The sequence below is a fragment of the Falco punctatus genome, assembly GCF_963210335.1.
Source record: "Falco punctatus genome assembly, chromosome: 9".
Classification (NCBI taxonomy): Eukaryota; Metazoa; Chordata; class Aves; order Falconiformes; family Falconidae; genus Falco; species Falco punctatus.
Window position 1 is genome coordinate 3,310,526 of NC_137589.1, and position 20,359 is coordinate 3,330,884.

At 39.2% G+C, this 20,359-nt stretch overlaps 2 protein-coding genes across 7 annotated transcripts in view; one reads left to right on the forward strand and one right to left on the reverse strand.

Annotated features, from left to right (window-relative positions):
• DOCK1 (dedicator of cytokinesis 1) overlaps window positions 1-20,359 on the reverse strand; it is a 317,964-nt gene that overhangs the window by 182,682 nt on the left and 114,923 nt on the right. The window lies entirely within an intron of this gene.
• INSYN2A (inhibitory synaptic factor 2A) overlaps window positions 1-20,359 on the forward strand; it is a gene marked incomplete at its 5' end in the record, with an annotated part of 58,273 nt that overhangs the window by 24,709 nt on the left and 13,205 nt on the right. For 2 of the 5 annotated variants that reach the window (XM_080403106.1, XM_080403109.1), the window contains one exon: window positions 19,091-19,162. In XM_080403106.1, the coding sequence (XP_080259232.1) occupies window positions 19,091-19,162 (72 nt within the window). Of the gene's footprint in view, window positions 1-8,038; window positions 17,120-19,090; window positions 19,163-20,359 lie in introns of those variants that run through there. The other 3 variants (XM_080403107.1, XM_080403108.1, XM_080403105.1) reach the window with 3 other exon arrangements.

Here is a 20,359-nt window from a genome sequence, read left to right on the forward strand (position 1 = left end):
CCTATAAATCTCTTCTCCTACCTTTTCTAACGAGCACAGAACGAGCCGCTCTCCAAACAGGATTAGTGAGGATGCTTTCAAATCAGCAACTTGTATTAGCTGTAATACCTCACACAGCATGAAAAGCAGCAGAAAAACCTTAATTCTGTAAGAGACTTACCTTTTTAAGATTAAGGGATATTATTACAACTCTTAATATAATTCCTTTAATGGCGTATGAATCTTGTCTGTTTTACTTTCACCTCCTGAATTTTTAATGATATTTCTTTCAGAAGGAAATTAAATGAAAACTTTGAATATCAAAGTCTTCTTTAGAGCGTTCACACTACTCTGCATACAACATACAAGCATAAGGAAAGAAAGTTTTCTTTACCCCCAACTTAGGTTACTTAAATCAGCCTATAAAGCATTACAAATAATAGTGACTGTAACACCGTACAACCTTTAGTTTTGACCTAGGCAGTTCAGCCTGCCTCTTACATTACCTTAACAAGCATTTTGCAGACTTACTCGCCTGAGTTCACTGACCTTTATTTCATGAATGCACCTCCAAATGCATGTGCGCTGTTTGTGTGGTTTTTAAATACTTCTGTAATTAAATCATAATTTCTCAGAAGAAATCTGTATTCTGAAATCAGAAACCAGTAGCTCGTGCTACTTGAAGCAGCGTGTTTTCATTTGAGTCAAAAAGGTACATCTTAAGATTGTAACTCAACTCTTTCTATAGGAATGCAGAAATCATTTTGTAATCCTAAAATTTCAAAATGTTTTTCATTTAAAAAAAAAAATCTTAGCCGTTGGACAATGCTGTCAACACAGCCTTAGCTTATTTTACATCTGATTATAATATTATTAGAATACATTGTCAAAGGCTAGATCTTCAGACTAGGGAGCTTCTTGATCTAGCTGAAAGCAGCACAAGCTTACTGATTATTTTTTACTTATTATTCAGAAAAAGTATTCCTCTGACTTTCTTAACTTACAGAAACTGCAAGACAATTGGAAAGAAGTGTCATGCTGCTTTTCAAATCACAAAATAGAGAAAATATTTCTTTATCATAACTCATCATCTGATCATTGAGAACCTGATGCGTACGAACACACACATCTACCCACAATCATCTGCTATAAATACCAGTGCTTCCTCCATACACTTATGTATCAATATTTTTTTTTTCTTTTCCCAAAGACAGTAGAACAACAGGTCAGCAAACACTTTTTTTTTTAATTGCCCTCACATATGCAGACCCATTTAATGTGGCCAACATTAGGAATGTAGCCCTGCCCTCAGCACAAAAGAAGTCTTGCTCAAAGTGTCGATGACTGCTCAAACCTTCAAATAATCCTTCTGCAGCTGTGAACCTGACAAAGCTGTAGCCTATATTAGCCCTAAAATAGCAGAACTATCCATGAAACCCAGTTCTTCAAAATGTCTCTCCTGCCTCTTGCGCACACAAACTTGTGTATTACGGTCTGCAAGATTACATTGTATTTGACCAAAAAGCACCTATTTATTAGCCCTTCTTTACTTTCCCTGCAATGGTTCCCCAGCAATGGCTGGGGAACCTAAAGACACATCACATATTTTGAAATCTTTTCAAACACATTGTGGTGTGTGGAAGAGACAAGTAAAATGTTTTAATGATTCTCTGATGCTAAATGTAACATTGCACCAGTGGACGAGGTTAATTATAAAAACTGGAAGCAAAGCACCTACAAATCAAAGTGACATTTCAGATAGAGGGGTTGTTTTAAACACGATGACATGCAAAGATGCTGCCTTAAAACTTACCAAGAGCAGAAAAGGGTTTCTGCTTGGAGCCACTTCCAGCTGCTCTCCCATGTGCGCTAGGCATGTCCCAAACATGCCCCCTCCAAGCTAGATATGGAGGATGTAGAGGTGGGGAAGGAGGAGAGAAGGGAGATGCATACTTGCCTATTTTCTCCTGTTTTAGGAATTCTTGTATTCCAGATCCCTCTAATTTTCTAGCACCTGTCTGATTTTTAAGGAGATTCCACAAAGGAGTGCAGCATTATGCTTGGGACATTTCTGTTCTCCACTGATCACACTCCAGAGCTGAAAGAACACTCTGTTCTTGTGCAAAGCACCAACGCATTATTAACATGAAGCCTGTCTTTATCCCTATTTCTCTCAAATTAGACAACTATTTCAATAATAGGTTGCCCCATCCTTTTATTAGAATAATTCTTCTCAATTATTGCATTCATTTCTAGAACATTATTGCCAGAGACCCACCACTGTCTACATCAACTATTACGTATCTTCCCAATTTTAGCATGTTGATCTTTTTTCCTTTTATAGCCAGGTGTTAGGTCAGTTTATATAACAAGAGATTTAAAGCAGTACTACTGCTACGTCTCTGCTTTCTGTAGCATATACAAGTCTTCCATCTGCCAAAACAGAAAACAATGTTCTGTGTTTATGGCACTCTCCTGGTTTCCTTATGTATATTAAAATCCTTATGTATATTAAATATTTCCTTATGTATATTAAATTCCTTACAGTAACATATATCAAGAAACAAATACAAATAACACACTGCTGGTAAAAATACCAAAAAAAAACCCCAAAAAACCCCAAACAAACAAAAGAAAGGAAACCCCACCAACCAAAACCCCAAATCCACAGGTAGATTTCTTAATCTGATTTTCCTCCCTTCAGGAAAATCAGTGTTCTTTAAGTGCTGTTGTAGTGCCATGGGACTAGTACTCAGTGGATTCATTTTCACTAATATGCTGTAGGTCTTGAACTGCTATTACTGCAATTCATCACTAAATGAGCCTATGCCAGCAAAATTGTATCAGCATCTCTGAAGATGGTAGTGTCATCCTTTGGGTGAATATCATCTATGTATACTTTCCAAAATGTCAGTACCACATTACCTGCAATTAGCAACAACATACAGCACTCAGCTCTGCTGAAAAGTGAAAAACCGCTGGAGAAGGAAGAGAAACACAGAGCAGCTCTAACATCTGATGGAGCCGAGGGCTCAGATCACCCTGCCAAACCCGAGTCTTTGAGGGTGCAGTGTGACCTCCCTCCTCCTCTGACCTGGGATCAGGCCCCATTTATCAGTCACAATGCAAAAATTCAGGCCATCAGGAAACACAGCTCTTATCATCAGGCACTGCATAGATTTAATGTGTTAAAATTATCTAAATAACACATAGCAAATTTGGGGATGGGGATAGAAATCATTATCGCTAGCCTGTGACCCCCCACTACCAAAGGAAATTAAACCTGTGTATTTCTTACATGCACCATTATATCCTAAATGTTTGGCAAAATGCTAGTTATACTTCAATATGTGAAAGCTTCTATGCAAAAAAAATTACATCACAGCAAAATGCATTCGACAACCTATGTGTTAAGTCATGCATGGTTAAAAGTAGCAGACCTACAGCTTCAATTAAGACTCCCAGCTCAAAGATGAAAACACGTTGAATGATGCAAGGTGCAGCTTAACAACAGAAAACTAGTTTTCTGTTCTGAGTGGTTTGCTTTGTCTTCTAGTAAACTGTTAGCAATCTGTATCAACTATAGACATATTTGTCTGGTTCAGATACAGTGCATCCAATTAAGCAAGCCAAATTGTCCTTGTATGGAGCCTCACTAAGGCTGACAGAATCGAAAGCAAAATGCAAGTCACTAATTCCAAAACCTGGCTAACAAATGCCCACGAAATATATAACAGAAGATGAACTGATAAACAAAAATACTTTGCTGCTTGAGAGCAACCTATCCTTTAAATCCTTATTGTGAAAAGTAACAGTAATCTAGGCCTTCTCATTATACAACAAATCAGCAATTTTAATAAACTAAGTACTCAATTTGCCATACAAAAATAAGCCACAGTATTTTGACTCTGACAGGCCAACTGCTACACATTAGATAAGAGTTAAATGAACCTGTTTCAGAGATAATTTATATTAATTTATTAGTTGACAGTGGTTCAAGAATTTAAAGAGCTCTCAACAAACATTCTCATGAAACAAGCAGTCCCAGGCTCCTTTGAAGAGGCTTTGAAAGAAGTTCTCATGGACAGAATTTAAATATAATTTCACATTTTCCAATTAATAAGGGATATCTGTGCCTCTTACTATCGTTTCTAAGCAGAACACCCACCCCCCACCCCCAATACTGTGTGTCTGGATGTATGTTTGTACCAAAGAGGAGAGCTTCACCTGGTGCAGAGGCAGCATCCTCACCCAAGTACTTCTGTCCTAAAAATATTGCAAGCAGCCATCCTCAAGGTCACAAGAACTGAGCATAAACTTATCATCCTGGCTCAAGAATGATGGCAAACGAAAGTCAGATAGCCAAAGCAATTATTTCCCAGATTGTTTGCTTTGCTTCCTTTTAGAAGCTACTTCAAGCCCAGTTCAGCTATTCAGCTCAGATGAAGGAGACAAGAGCAAATAACAACCTCTGCTGTCTAACTCAATCCATCTACACACACGAGCCAAGCCAATATTCTTAAAAAAACTGGGGAGTTCCTTAGTTCAGTAAGAAGAAAGCTTAAAGAGTTTACAAGAATACAGCTTCTGAAAGCACAGCCTTCAGAAGTAATGTGCTAGCTGCATAAATAATGACATGATTTCATTTGGGATTTCCCCTCCTTTTTGGTTTTGTTTTGCTTTTTTAATTACAGAAGTGGCAAAGGAAAAGTTTAAGAAAATAGTTTCTGAGAGAAAACCTAGAAATGGATGGGACCAATAAATAGTAAGCTTAACAATAAAAGGCAGCTGCACTACAAATAAATATATGAAAACCAGAAAGAATACAAAAAATTCCATCTGTGATGCACAAACTGTATCATATACTGAGTGCCACCAGGTTTTAAGAGACTGTAACAGCAGTTTTTTGGAACAGGACTACAATGAGTACTGTTATTTTCAACTCTGTCATCTTTGCATACATCCATCTTGCCTGGCCTTTGGAATGGTCACGACCTCCTGAATTCTGATCTCTTGACCCTCACTACAGCTGTCGTATTTCAGAGTACACATCAATTACAGATCAGTCCTGAACACAGATGTACCGAACCACCTTGGAGATTGTAACAATTCACCTTTCTAAGGTAAAGACAAGAAATCTCCTTGGATGCATCTTCCTTAGTCAAGGAAAAGAAGTAACTTTTACAGAAATCAGTGCTTTATGGATCTTCCAGTCCTTGGGCCCGTGGATGGTTGCGTGGTTTTTATTTCAAATCGTAATCCATGCATGCCATTTTCTCTGCTGTTTCCACAAAGATCAGTCTTAGGAGTGAAGCATTGGACTACTGTAGTGGCAGGTTTTATTTTCTAGTTCCAACAGCAACAAAACACCCTTCTCTTCCTGCAGCCGTTTGTATAATTACTCCCTCTCTGTTTATAAGTACACAGTTAATTCTAATTACTAATAGATAAACTGTCAGGCTTCATCATTGCCCAAAAGATCTGTGTCACACTAAACAAGCATTCCATGATCATTTATGCTTTTCCGTGAAATCACTAAAGCAGTTTTAAGACAAACTCTTTGCACGCAGACCCCTGATAGATCCTATCCTCTCGCCCTGTGCTCATTTCCCAGTTACAGGTCATCCCTCAGCCATCACTCAGATGCTCGCTCACCCTACCCTGAAAGCAGGATAAGTATTAAGGCACCATAAAAGTCCATTTAGCTGCCCTCACAATAAGTAATCTGGGTTTCCAAGCTGTAAAACAGTAGTGCAGCCTTCGCCTTTCTGCATTGCCTCCATGCACAAATCAAGCTGTGGCAGAGCAGCACGCTACACATTGATGCCTCTCGCAGCTCGACATACCCCGTCCCTGGAACAGTTTCATTTTATGCCAAAATTACGTGTTTCATAATGGAGACACTATTTCAATACCTGCTATCAGTCCACATGACCACACTTGAGCCCTCTTATTTAAAAATCTCAGTAACTCCAAACGAAAGCTGATTATATGAGATTGATCATTCAAAGACCCATTATCATTCAAGGTAAAAGATGCAGCATCACCCAAGGTTTAACCTCGTATTACACTTTTTCTGAATTAGACCACTAAAAAACAATCTGGAGTTAGTTCTTCAAGGGCAGGTAATGTACCTAATAGCATGGTATTTTACAGACCTTCGAAACTTCACGAGATCTATATTTTGGATAGGCTTTTTCATTAGAGTTGGACAAATCTACTCTGTTGCTTATAATCAAAGCTTCAGATCAAATTGTCAGAGTGGATAAAAAAGAAAAACTTTCAGAGTTCACAGACATTCCTGGAATATATATAACAGGTGTTCAGAGTACCCAGATACTATAACATTTAAGATAAAGAGCACGGTGCTAAATAACCCTACTGCCATCGATGGCTTACAGCTATTAAACATCCTCTGTTAGGAATATAGCGATAAGAGGTTTTCAGCAGCAAATGATGATGAATGAAAAGGGAAAGTGAGCTGTTAGCAACAACAAGTATGTGGAATAAACAGAAAACAAACAGAGACACAATCTTTTTAGCAAAATTACTTGATCTTAATGCTTACTCTATTTTCTCAAAAATAAAAATGACACTAGGAACATTCTAAATCTCAGAAAATTTTGCTAATATGTTATAGCAGTTTATCTGCATATACTATATGGGCACAATTCAAATTAAAAGAATATTTTAAGTATTCAAAAATAATTTGATTTATATCCAGTTGCTATTGAATAGACTTTAAAACCAAGGTGAAATACCATTCACCGCCACACCTCCCCATTTCAGCTGGGTTCAGCAGCACTTCAGGCTTTGAAGTGAAATTAAGGTTCAAGACTTTTCCATCGGATTGGATACAGTGACACAAAGGCCAATAAAAACAAATTTGCACAATTCAAATCTGGAAACACAGGTGAAGTCTCATAGTGATCAATTTTTTTACAAAAGAAAGCATAAGGAGACTACATTCTTGATAAATATAGCTGTATGAATTACCGCAGATCGTAAGGGAAGCTTTTCCAACTGTCACCAAGCTGTCCAAATTACATACCTGCGAGGAGAGTTTTTCTGCTAAATCAGTCTTTTAAAGGGGATGTTATTTAGGTGCTGAATTACCAGTTTTCACTTTACACAATTAGAATAATCCTTTAATAACTGCATTTTGATTGTTGGTAGTATTAGAATCCAAAGAGACAGAGCCAGGTACCTATCCAGTCACGTAAAAATGAGGCAGGATGAGCTGTATAGTGCTGTATTGCACACTGTCATCCACCTAGAGATTAATCCCCAGATACCTAATTGACACCCACTTCTGAGCCCCTGTGCTTACACAAAGATACTGACCTCTTCTCCTGACTAGGGAAAAATCGATTTTGACTGGACAATTTTAGTCAAAAGACTTGTCTGAAGACAGGCATTTTGTTTTTAAACTGTGGAGCCTCCTAACTACCCCCAGGGTTCCAGAATCAAGACGTAAACATGCAGTTCAGTCTTAAGAAAGCTCCTGTGAAACTCATTCGGGGAACTGAAGGTAAGCAAACGTTGGAGATGATGAGGAATTGAGCTGGATTCAAATATCTGTGGACTGTTTCAGTAACTGGAAGAAAACATCTTTTAAGCAAGGAGCTCCCAGGCACGTGCCTGATCATCCTCCTCTGTATCGCTGCTGGCTGCTTTAATTACAAATCCAGGAACTGTTCTCAGCTCAGACCTTGAAAAAACTGAAGTGGTCCGTATTGTTTCTTAGCTCTCAATGGCTTCATTTTGAACTTTGCAAATACAGAGGAATTTTGTAGATAGATGAGCAAATAGATAACCCCAAGTTTAGATACGCCCAGCAGTCCAGCACAGGCATGGGCGCGCATTCACCGTCTGCAGTCAGCGCTAGCTTACTCTTCCCTGTCATGGAACCTTTTTTCACCGTGTTACAAACAAACACTTAGAAAAGCAGCAGTTTAATAAAATACTTCAGTGAAACCGGGATAATTCTGAGCTTTTTGCAACAGTTTGTTGTGGTGATTTGGTTTTGCATCTCATGGAGCAGCAGTGTGGGGATCAGCTGTGTTACAGGTCAGCCAAGAAGGAAAAGTGCCATTCAGAGGGAGGCTGGAAATCTCTCCAAACATGCCCAGCTGTGCTTAGCGCTCTTTTACTAATAAGATGATGACGGAGGACATTTTTCAATATGTTAACTTGCTGCATGAGCAAACCATAAGAGGACAGACAGCACTGTATTGGCTCTACTACAGTTTTTTTCTGTTTGTTCCAATATCCTGAGAAGACGTGCTAGAAGCTGAGTGTGGTCTAGTAACTCGTCTGCACGAGCGACTGAATTGTAGAGATGAGCAGAGGTATTTTGACATTAACAAGGCAATTTACACTCTGGAACAGTTCAGCCTGGCGTGACTTAGATAATTTCTTGGGTAAATGCAAGGAAATTTGTCTATTTGTTTGTCATCCGTACAAGCTCAGAAAAAATTCCCAGGGATGGGACCTTTCTGAGCATCTGTGTGCAAAGCTTAAGCCAATGCCGAACTGCTGCTCTACAGAATCTGCTGTACTGCAGTAAGTTCCCAAGCTACCATTATTTAAGGAAATGAGAAAATGGAAAGTACCGAGACTTGCAAAGAGTTATTCAAGCTACAACAGAAAAAGAGTTCAGCGCTTCCAGAGTTCCTCCTACTCTTTTTTTTTTTTTTTTTTCTCCATACGGTTCCCCATCGTTCTTGCAAGTACCACACAATCACAAAATCAGTGACCAGCAATCCATATTATTAGTATTATACTACTGTGTAATATTTGGAATTCTAAATGAGCTCTTTGGTTTGCATATAGTATGGCTGGTCTAGTTATTATTGGAAGCTGATAAGAGCTTCTATATGTAACGCTGAGTATTTGAGCTTGCAGTGAAATCTCAATCACTTTGAAATTAGGAAAAAATACCGCAGACTTCTTTTTTCTCCTATCTTCCCTCCTGTACAGAAACATGGCCTGTGAGCAGCCTTCTTAATTTAAAAGTTCAAGTCCAGCAAAATCCAAGGTGTTGTGTTTTAATACAGGTATTCATCTGTAAACGCACTATTAGTTCAGACCTATGAAATACCCTTTGGTCTGATCTGTTGAGAGTATTTCATTTGCATTAAAATTGTGCAGTTATGAGTCTCTGTGCTGTGGCTGACGAAGGGCTATTAGCCACAGTGCAGGGAGTTGAATGATCACTGTGTAGCTGAGAAACTGTTCAGCTCAGGGAAGGCGCTACAGGGAGGTGTGAGGGCACAAGCTTGCAGGCAGGGATTGTTGCCTGATGACTACACCACTGAACACATCGCCCCAGCTAGTCCCAAAAAATATATGCAGAAGAAATTAATTTTAAAATTAGGTGGATTTGGGGGTGGAAGAGCAATGGGAACTCAGAAGGCAAATGTTTAACATGCTGTGCAGCTGCAGCAAAAGGATGGGTGCAGCCGACCTGATGATGAGCTGCAGATTCAGAAGTCTCAGGGCATCTGAGTAGTGATGCTCTGAGGTCAGGAGCAAATCACAGTTGAGAGATGTAGAATGCAAGGGATAGAGAGACAGACTTCATCTCAGCATAACTATTGGAGTGTGCTCCCCAATAACCCACTGGAAGTGTTTGGCCTAAGAACTATATGCCAGCAATACAGTTGCTTCTGAGCTAGAACAAACAAATTCCATGAATTATTATGAATATGAAGAGTTGACAATTTAATTACCCTCCTGATTTTTCTGATGAGACAACAGAGGCACAAATATTCAAGAGAGATGCTAGACCTTGTACGCACCTAATTCCTATAAGATTTTGTGATTTCACTTGAAATACTTTTAATTCTCTCCATTCTCAGTGGTTTTTTTGAAATCACTAGACAACCCTACTGAAATATGGTTTGGGGTTTTTTTTCAAACACTTCATTCCCTGACTAACCTGAGTATAATATAAAATGTATTTACGGGGTGAAAGCACTTGAATTGCTGTCTTGGGAGTCATGCCATACGCCCACAGTGCAAATACCTCAAAAAGAAAATTAGTCATCTGCTTCCAACTGTCAGGATTCAGTTAAAGACAACAAACTACTGTCTTGGAAACAGTCTGAAAAATGTCACCATTGAGCTGTACATTTCAAAGTATTTCAGAAACCAAATGAATATCATCAGCCCTGTAATAATAGGACAGGGGGAAAAAAGTGGAAGTAAGATTGTGATATTATTTTAGAGCATCAGAGGATTTCTACTTTTGTCCTTTGCCGTCAGTTAAAAAAAAGAAAATCAAAAATAAGTTTGTGCATTTCTGCAGTGTTTCTTTTGGGTTTTTTTGTGTGTGGTTTTTTGGTTCTGTTTTCATCCCTACACACACGTGTTAAAACATACTTGCACCCAACATGACAACTAGGGTCCTTCCCACTATTTTGATGGCCATAATGACTGATCAGTACTGAGTGACCTGTGGTCCTTCCGACCGTGCCACTGCGCACCTCCCCAGGCTGCGGGCTGCCTCGCGTGCTCCCTGCCACTCACGGGCTGTTGCTTTCCTCGGAGAGAGGAAAACTGTAGTCATTAAGGTTTAGTTAATCCTCACGTTGTAACTACTTAAAAGCACCCCACTGATGCTGACTGTCGGGGATCTATGCTAAGAAAGAAAGGGTAACATTGCCTCCAGGTAGCCAGGTACCTCCGGCATTGTGATATTCAGATCAGGGGCACACAGCTGGTATCGCTCAGACCTGTGTGGCTCTCAGTATGTCCTCCCCAGCTCCCAACACACTCCAGAAGCAAACTGGCTTGTGCTTGAGCTCTGTACCGTAGGATTTCTGCAGGCGTGCTCTGGTGCACAGGCACTGAGCTTTGCTGCAGCTGCTGAATATGTTAATGGTTCCCAAAAAACCTGGCTGATAAATTCAGAGCAGCATAGGAAAGAACCACTATGATGGCAGATCCTGGCTACAAGTCCATGTGACTTCGCTGAGAAAGTCAGGCAACAGCTTCCAGCCAGGTGGAGGTGTCAGTGCTGGAGGTACGAGACAGCGTGACAGCTCTGCAGCCCTTCTTGGGTCTCTCTAAAGAGCTACAGAGCAGTAACGAAGAGCCGGCTTGTACTTGTAACTGTAGCAGAACCCATCTAATGCAAATATAATTAAGCTTAACACAAGACAACCTAATCTGATGCAGGTCACGCTGAAGCACCTCTTTCTGTAGCTGCTCCGAGTAGTCTGAGGAGATCCGTGCTGGTGGAGCTAGCCCCTACTTCTGGCACATAGAAGGGAACAGATCCTCTCAAACACAACTAAGGCCCCATGTTTACTGACAGCAAGGATGCTCCCAGGTTTTGTACTGGGGGAACCAAATAAGCAATGCCAACAAACAGTGGGGAAAAAAAGAAAAATCTTTAAGTGAAAGCCAAAGAGAAGCAAAAAAAAAAAACCCAAAAAACCATCAAAATCCCAACATACCTCTGAAAAGCATCAAACAATTCAATGTTTGCATTCAGCTGTCGACATCAAATAAAGAAGCCTGAAGATAATTGCTCAAAGCACAACACTATTCTTGATTTTTATCAGGCTGTACCACTATCATCTATAAATGAAAATGCTAATTGGTAATTATGAACGTAATGAAAACACAGCAGCGGTAAGGCTAAAACAATTTTTCTACTGCTCTACTGGGCAAGTGATTTTTCATAACACCTATATGTGAACCAAAGGCTGACCCGAGATGTTTTATACCTGTACAAACCTGCTGGTTTGATGGCAGAATATTCTTAGTTCTTAAAGGAACTAGAGGCAGATATTCACCCAACAGAAGCATGATTTTGCTGATACAGATACGTTTATACAAGGCTTTCCATGGGCTAGAATGGCAATCCTTCCTAGGTTAGACTAAGCCTATATGGCTAAGCAGGACTCATCGTAACCTGCAAAACATATATGAGTGATTTTCCTGCAGTTTACGTAGCTAAAACATGACTTATTCATGTCATAAGGACAACTAAAACATGTGACAATGAAGTCATATTATTCTGCCAAAAGGCAAATTACATTAATAGTAAGTATGGGTAGCTATGCTATAAATAGTCCCAGCAGGACTAGACCAGGCATGGAAATATAATACCCATTATACAAAGACTTGAGAACCATGGTCTACACTTCCTCAGCTATTCAGCACAGCCAGAACTGCCACTTCAAAACCGTTTCAAAGGCCTGCTGCCACCTTAAAAGTGGCAAATTTGTTTCACTATATTTTAATAAAAACATCAACAGAAAAAAAAAATTCTTAGTCTGTTTATCTTCCTTGTTGGTGGCAATGCATCAAAAGTGTGACGAACATCAATATCATCTAAAGAACATAACCATCAGAGCATAAACACGTTCCGAAGCACAGCCACTCCTGTAAAAATCATGCCATTAAGTAACTCACTTAATATGAAGTCTTCCCTACATCCCAGCAGATAAGGGAAGACATCCAGGTGTAACAGATCTATCCTTCCAAATGGCTTTGTAAGATTTTTTTTCTTAGTTTGTTTTTAATAGATGTCCAAGATACTTGAATTAGTGCCTCTTCATTACCTACCTACTGAACAATAGAAAAATAAAATAATCTAAGCTTCCCTCCCTCAGCTCAATGGGGTCTCTAATTTATACAAGCAAAAAACTACTCAAATGCAAAGATTTTGATGTTACAGTTGGTATTTTCAAAATAAGCCTCAAGCAGGTGCACAAATTCTGCATTTCACAGGGATTTAGAGGGTGTAATTCCCTTAGGCTGCTCTGAAAATTGCAGCCTATTATTAGTTACTGCCAGTCCATGTCAGCAAAATGGTTCCTCTTCATTATAATATTTTAATACTTGGAAGTGTTAATTGAGGTTAAGCTCAGGTTGTGCCAAGAACGCCTACAGAAATGCAATAAAATTAAAGCCTCCTGAAAATAATATGCAATGTAGATAGCAAGCATACGTGAAAAACTGAGTATGGAGATAAGATATCCTGCCCAACGTGACACCGGCAATTAGATGCAGATACAGCAACACAACTAACCTAGATCCATCCTCTCCCCAGAACCTGACCATGCAGCAGCCCCACATAATACACAAGACTAACCATGCCCATCTGTGTACGTCCAGACAGAAACAGAACGTGCAAGATGTAAGGTACCAAAGAATGAAGCTATTGGAGAAATGACTGCTTGTTAGTCTGTATCAAAACACATTCGACGCTAAAAGGGTATGAAGCATAGTAATAATATATGTAATAATATAGTAATAATAAAGTAATAATAATAAAGATTTTAATACCAAGGGAGCTAATTAAACATTCCAGTACATGCATGCAGTTCTCTTCTTGCATATCAGCATGGCAACCAGGAGTGAACAGTACCACGTTTACTTTCCTACGTTAATAGGACTTTAAAAATAAACAAATAATAATAATAATACTTTAAAAATCATACTTAAGTCTGGTTTTTTGGGGAAAAAAATTGTAACATAGTGCAGGTTCTAGCCAATCCTCCAGAAAGCAACATAATAAACCAAATGATTTCCTTCAGCATCCACATGATAAATATTTTTCCAACTCTAAACTAGAATATTTTTCTTACTATGGTCACTGAGGTAAAAATGGGGAGTTGCTGATTGCCCCCGGGGAAGGGGCTAGATTTGGTGGGGTCTTGTTCATGGAAGTCAGAAGTTGATGTCAAGAATGATCTTGTTGAAGGCAGCAATGCTAGGTGCAGTCCTCCAGCTGCATCTCACCCACTTGGATGCCGGCAGATCTGTCCTGGAAGATACAGGCAGTTACTCTCCCCTTTCACTATCCATACACCTTTCCTGGCCATGGTGCACAGCTGCTTGCCTGCCATTTCCACAGACAGAACGGCAAGAGACTTTTTTGCAAATTTTCTAAGTTTCAGGAGACCTGAAGCCAGAACACTGCGCACTGCAGCACGGACATGCCAAACTGCGTCCAGAAGCCCACGGGCACACCCAAGGGACCACATCGCACAAGGAGAATGGGGCCAGAAGACAGAGACAGCGACCAGAAGGGCAACATCAACCCCCTCTCGTTCAACAACCACAGCTGTTGGTCACACCTCGGTACCAAACAGGACAAGATCTCCATTGCACTTTAAGGCTGATGGATTTTCTTCTTCCCGAGAGCGATGAGGGATGATGGGCACATCCCCACGAGCAGAGGTGCCCCAGCATACACACAGACGGGCCAGCACAACCGTGCCGTGACACAGCCTGGCCTTCTGAGGAATGGGTGAAAAAAGGGAAACAGAAGCAAGTTATATAAATGTAACACTTCTTACACTTCAACTGACGAGGCATTCCCAAAATCAAGATGTTAGGATTGGTAAAATGAGCGACAAGGCTTAATGCTGAGATTATTTTTGTGAGGTATGTTGCCCGCGGGAGCTGCAGCTTGTGGGGAGCTGCTGGCTCCCAGGCATCTCACTCAGTACAAAGCGTAACACTCCACTTTGGATCTAAAACAGAGCAAAGCCAACTTTCATTTCTTTAAAAATAAAATCAAATATTGCTACAGAGATTTTTTTTGTGAAAAACTTTGTATTTTACAGGTTTTATTCTTATCAAAAATATTAACTGGTTTACCAATGAAGGAAAACATTAGTGGTCTCTAGCCTGACCTCTTCTACACTGCAACACCCTTACATTTTTATTTTTTTTTTAAGGGGAAGGGAAAAAATAGCTTATTCAAAATACTCCATCTCACCCAGAACTCTGTTCTCCTGAGCCTGGTATCCAGACTGAGCTCACAAGCTGTTTCTAGCAGTTGACACTGATAGGAAACTATTTTTCTGGAAGTCTGCATTGCAAATCAACCTCGTTGCCTAAGATTTACACGGAAATGCTACGCCAAGAGTCAAATCTTTGCTGGAATGAAGTAAAGGAATTCCATACAAGTGTTTCTGCAGATAATTATGTGAAAACCAGAAAGTGAAAGTCCAAAGCCCTGGGGTATCAACAACAGAATCCTTTCATGAAGAGTTTAATTTATGTAGAAGTAATTGAATTTATACTGTACTAACACTCATGTAACACAGTCCTGGCTAAAGAGCTATCAAACTGCCTTATGGAAACCAAATGCTGTGATACCACGTGGTGTTCTTGGGGCTTACAAAGAAGCCCGATAGAGTGGTTCTGAGAAGACAACATTACTAAATCTGTGGTTTTAAAAGAAAATCGCCTCTGAAAAGCTAAAAACATTCAAAAAGGAAAATGATGCTTTAAGAGAAGTTCATCAAAAATTACGTCTGACTGGGGGGGGGGGGGGGGAAATCTGTTGCTGTAAACAGTAGAGCTTGTGAATGACAATGAAGCTAAAACCAAGCAGTGCTGAATGTGTCAGCTGACGAATCAGGATTTCAAACTGATCATCCAAAAATCATGTAATTTTTAAATACTTACATCAAAGGCCCATTTTCATCAGCTTAATGAGTCTGCCTTACACCATCAACAAGGAAATACTTGTTTTTATGTTTGAAAGTCTGGAATTATTGTGCCTTTAAACATCATCATATGTTTTGGAAACAGATTTAAATAAAACACTGAAAACTCAATTTTTAGGAAGACAGTTCATTAATCTAAATTTATTTGATACCTTATTTTTAATGTGCTGTCGAAAACATAGCAAATTATGGAAGCAGGACTACAGCTCATGACCAAACTGGTACACATCCACATTAAGACCAAACAGAGTATGGCTTTTGCTAATTCACCAACCAGGTGACCAGCATTCGGTGAGTTTATCACAACTAAAATATTATTTTGTTAAGATGTGAACGGTGCTGGTGGAAACTGGTTGGTAACCCATCATAGTAACTAAAATAGCGACCATATACATGCTTGTCTTTTACGGGTGTGAGCATACAGGCATACAAGGAAGGTAAGGCTTCAGAGGCATACCTGTATGTTTTCTTTTTTTAATATGGCAGTGTATTTATTGGAGCATTTAATTCCGTATGAGTTCTTGCTGCAGTGCTTCTAAGTTCTGTGCCAGATTGAGTGGGCTCTGACTGGGATACACCACCACTGCAGATTTGTCTGGGGGGCTCTGATTTATCCCTCCTCTCCCCCACTCAGTTTTCAGCACACACAGGAATACACCTCATCTTCCCTTTTTCTTTCAAACAAAAAAATTCTCACCTCTTCCCAGTCCCACAGTGAAAACCATGGTTGGTTCTCAAACACCCTGACTGAGGGGGGTGGGGAATAAGGATTTGTCAAGATTCACTGTGAATAGATGACCTGGCCACCTTGCTCTTACAACCAGCACCAGAAGCCTCTCTCATTTACAGCAAATCCTTCAGAGCATGAGGCACGTCCCTAAAATACAACCAAGCGTTTTTCTAAGGAACTCTACAAAGAACATGTCACTGTCACTCTTCATCACAGAGCTCATCTTAGAAGAATCCAGGATAAGAGGGGACAGGTATTAGCAGGATGAGTTACCTGTATGCTACAATACGCTTTTTGTAAACACTGGACTTTGAAAAACTTAATAAAAACCCCTTATATTATTTATTAAACAGCAGAGCAGAGAGGCAGGCCAAACGTGAACAGCATAAACCCTGCAGCACTGTGCAGAAACAGGAGGGACTGGCAGAGAGGAGGAGGTTGTTAATCCATGAGCCAGATAATTAACTAATTTGAATGGTAATTTGCAGGCATACAAAGATGAATGAAAATGTCCCAACTGGAAAATAATAATAATTTAAAAAAAAAAAAAAAAAAAAACAAAACCAAACAAACAGCAACTTGGCACCCAACACAGTGTTTCTACCTTTACCTGTACAGAGGCACCCAGACAATTGTGCTGTGCTCCGAAGGCCGTCATTAACTAGCTTTTATGTCCTCGGTAAATAAAGGCCTTCAGCAAGCGATCTGTAAATTTTAAATGTTGTGTCTTCAGAAAGAGTTTTTAGTATTTGATCAATAGCTTGGAAAAAAACACTTTACAAGACCAGGTTTAATAGTGTGTTGACAATTTGAATGTCAACTTCTGGAAGATTTTAAAAGGCAAAATGAAAACCAGGTACTACTTCATCCTTCTTAGAGCACATAAGCAAGTGTAATCAAATATAAGGAGTACTGGTGTCCCGTCCCCGTCCCCGTCCCCCATACATAATATAGAAGCTTTGCTTTGTAGAAGTTTTTGCACATCTGGCTTTGTCACTTTGTTAACATTTCACAATCTAGGTAATTTGAGTGTCTTCCTCTGAATAAAAGGTATTTTTGAGGCCACTGACTTACTATTTGATACCACGTTGCAGATCCATAGTGTCTCAAGCTCTGTTCAAATAACAAACACTTAGAACAGCAGGAACTCTACCTTGCATTTTGCTTTCAGAAGGGAAAAAAGTCTTTTTATTATAAAGAAGTAGATTCCCCCTATTCTGAACTCCTGTCTGAGCTACTGCTGTGCCAAGGAGCTGTATTCACAGGCCTGGAGCACTCAGCCATCACACTGCCCTGAACGATTGATAATCAAAGTAATCAGAGTGGAAGCAGAAATGTCACCTGTGCAGACAAGCTTGGTCTGACAGACTTCAGATTCACTCTCTGCCTTCAAGTTCATAGGTATTTTTAAGTGTTGTAACAAACTTCTAAGCCAGGATTCAAACCTTTAAAATAGTAAAGTGACACAGGACCAGATGATCCTTCTCTTTATTTATCTTATAAATAACCTGCAGCATTGAAGAAATGCTGATATTCCATCTTAGGGACAGCCATATTAAATGTTGTGTATAATTTCCCAGTAATACTTCATGTTACGTAGGTTTGATATTTTGTCACATAAAAATTAAGTCAACTTCTTCGAAATTTTGGATTTTTCATTTTTGTTACATTGTCAGGGAAGCAGAGAAGATGCTCTGTCCCTGCAGCAAGGGCAGGGAAGGTGCGGAGGTGCCCTTGTTAAGCAGAGCCAACACAATTATTTGAGGTCAGTTGGTTGATCTGTTTGGGTAAGGAAGGTCCCAGGCTGCAGGGACCTGACTGAAGAAGATCCCCCAAAGTAATCCTGGCCCCATCTGTTTTCTGCATCTTCCAAGTCCCACAGATGAGGTATTTCCCCATTTCTTTTAAAAACAGGTAAGGAGAAACTTTGCAGATACTAGCCTGTGTTTAGCACAAACTGAAAATGGCTTTACAAGATTCTAAGTTTGTGATTTTACAAAGAAAAGTAACTACTAATTTATAAATACTGACCTAGGAATTTTCATTTTAAACTCATTTGCATGCAAAAACATCCATATTGATAGGTAGGCAATTGTGTCCTTTAATTTAATGTATGCATGTTAATGAAATTTCTATGTACAAAAAAGTACTTGCATACCTGAAAAAAAACCAACTTTTTAATTCAAATTGACCGGAGAGAATTGTCAAATTGTCAGATACAATATATAAGTATATTAAGAGACACTGGTGTTACAGACTTCAAACAAAAACGTGATGAAGAATAGCTGTAGGCTAGGTGAGTACAGGCAATGTTATTTAAATGGCATTTTCTTCCTTTTAAGACATAAATATCCCTACAACAGGTCCTCATCCCTCATCACCGAGGCACAAGCTTTCTAAATAGATGCTGCTTTTCAGTATTATGTTCTATACATCTACTGAAAACTAGGAAAAGCCTCACGTATTTGAGAAAGCATGAAAAAAACAAACCAAAAAGCAAACCAGCACTGTCACCTCCGTGGAAGCTGTAAACGTGTCTGTTCAGTGACGGTTCACCACTTCGGTACACAGCAGCTTTATGCAAAAAGAGGTTCACATAACTTGGTTTCCTTGTTGTTTTCCCTTTCAATTTACAAAAGTATAATGGAAATAAATTTTTATTTTCTCCTTGAAGTCATTAAAGACTCATTTGCTAAAAGAACTTCATCTTCCCATTGTTCAGTGAAGCTGAATGTGCTATTTTTGATCCTGTTTTCCTAGTGGCTAGATTTTTGTATTCAATATGAAAGTTTAAAAAAAAAAAATCCTTACATTCCAATTTCTATGAAAAGACTTGTAGAAGGCAAAAACATGTTAAAACAAATTGCCTTTTAATGACCTTGTGTTCTTGTCTTTGTAGGCTTTCATATCGGACTGGTCAAGACACGGCTAATTGCGACACATGCAGGAACAGTGCATGTATTATCTATAGGTAGGTTAAAAATACTAATGTTCCCACTTTTTCTGGAGTGAAAGTAATGATTTATTCGTTAATGCAGGATCAACTGTTAGCCTTGATTTTCAGTTTAAAAACCAGAACATAAATTTAACTTCACTGAATTAATAAAATTCAACAGGCACCTGTTTGAGACGACAAGGAGATGATAGTGGTCAACGCTACTGCTGTAGCTCTGGCACGTGAAGTGTACAAGGCTTAAGCCTCGTTTTCACAGTGCTAGAGATATGTAGCATTTTCTGTCCAACAAGTCAACATACTTCAAATTTACTTTCATAGAAGTAACAAATGGACTTGGGAAGTAATTCTGAGAGAGACTGTATAGCAAAGAGAACCAGATACAGATTTGATCTAGGCAGTTTTATCAGTAAAATGACATTGCCACCCAGGGTTTTATGTGGGGTTTTTTTGCATTAGTGAAGAAGTTTTAAGACATGCACGGCAAATCTGTCCTGCCCCACATGAACAGCACCACTAACTTCTTTAAATCAGACATTTGCAGTCTTCATGCAAGACACAAGTGAAGACTTGCCGCGCATGCAGAGGTCCATTAGCAGATGTGCTGTGGTGTACGGTTCTGTAAGGTGAATACAGGTTTGCTCACTACTGTCAAACAGATTACAAGAAAAATCACAAACAGCTTGAAGGTTCTATTAAAGATTGTACTGGCTATAATCTCTTCTCCAGAAGGAAATACCTGCAGTTTTCTCTCTAGAAACAGATCAGGTGCAAAAGGTGAAGGAATGCTGCTGCTTTTTCCTATGAAGCAGAGTTTCCCCTTCCTCTATTTTTTTTTAATTAGAAATATTTATTATATATATATAATATATAAAAATAATACAGAGAAAAAATTCCTCTAAAATTTTATCAGCCAAGAGACCAATTTTGGCGTGTACAATATTACAGTGAAGGAATAACAGATAGGCAGTGGGCATGACACAAAGCCATCATGAATCTGATGATGTGTTTCTTACAAGTTAATTGTCCTCCTCCATTAGAGTCTCAAAAAAACAACTGAGTATTTTCATGTGTTGTAGGTAAAGATGAAAACAAATGCATCTCAGTATAAAGGATTTCAGAAAACCAGGCAGTATAGTACAGACGAATATGTATAAAGTTGGCTATTAATTACATCAAGGTACAAAGTAAAATGAAGGTACAAATGTTGGCTAG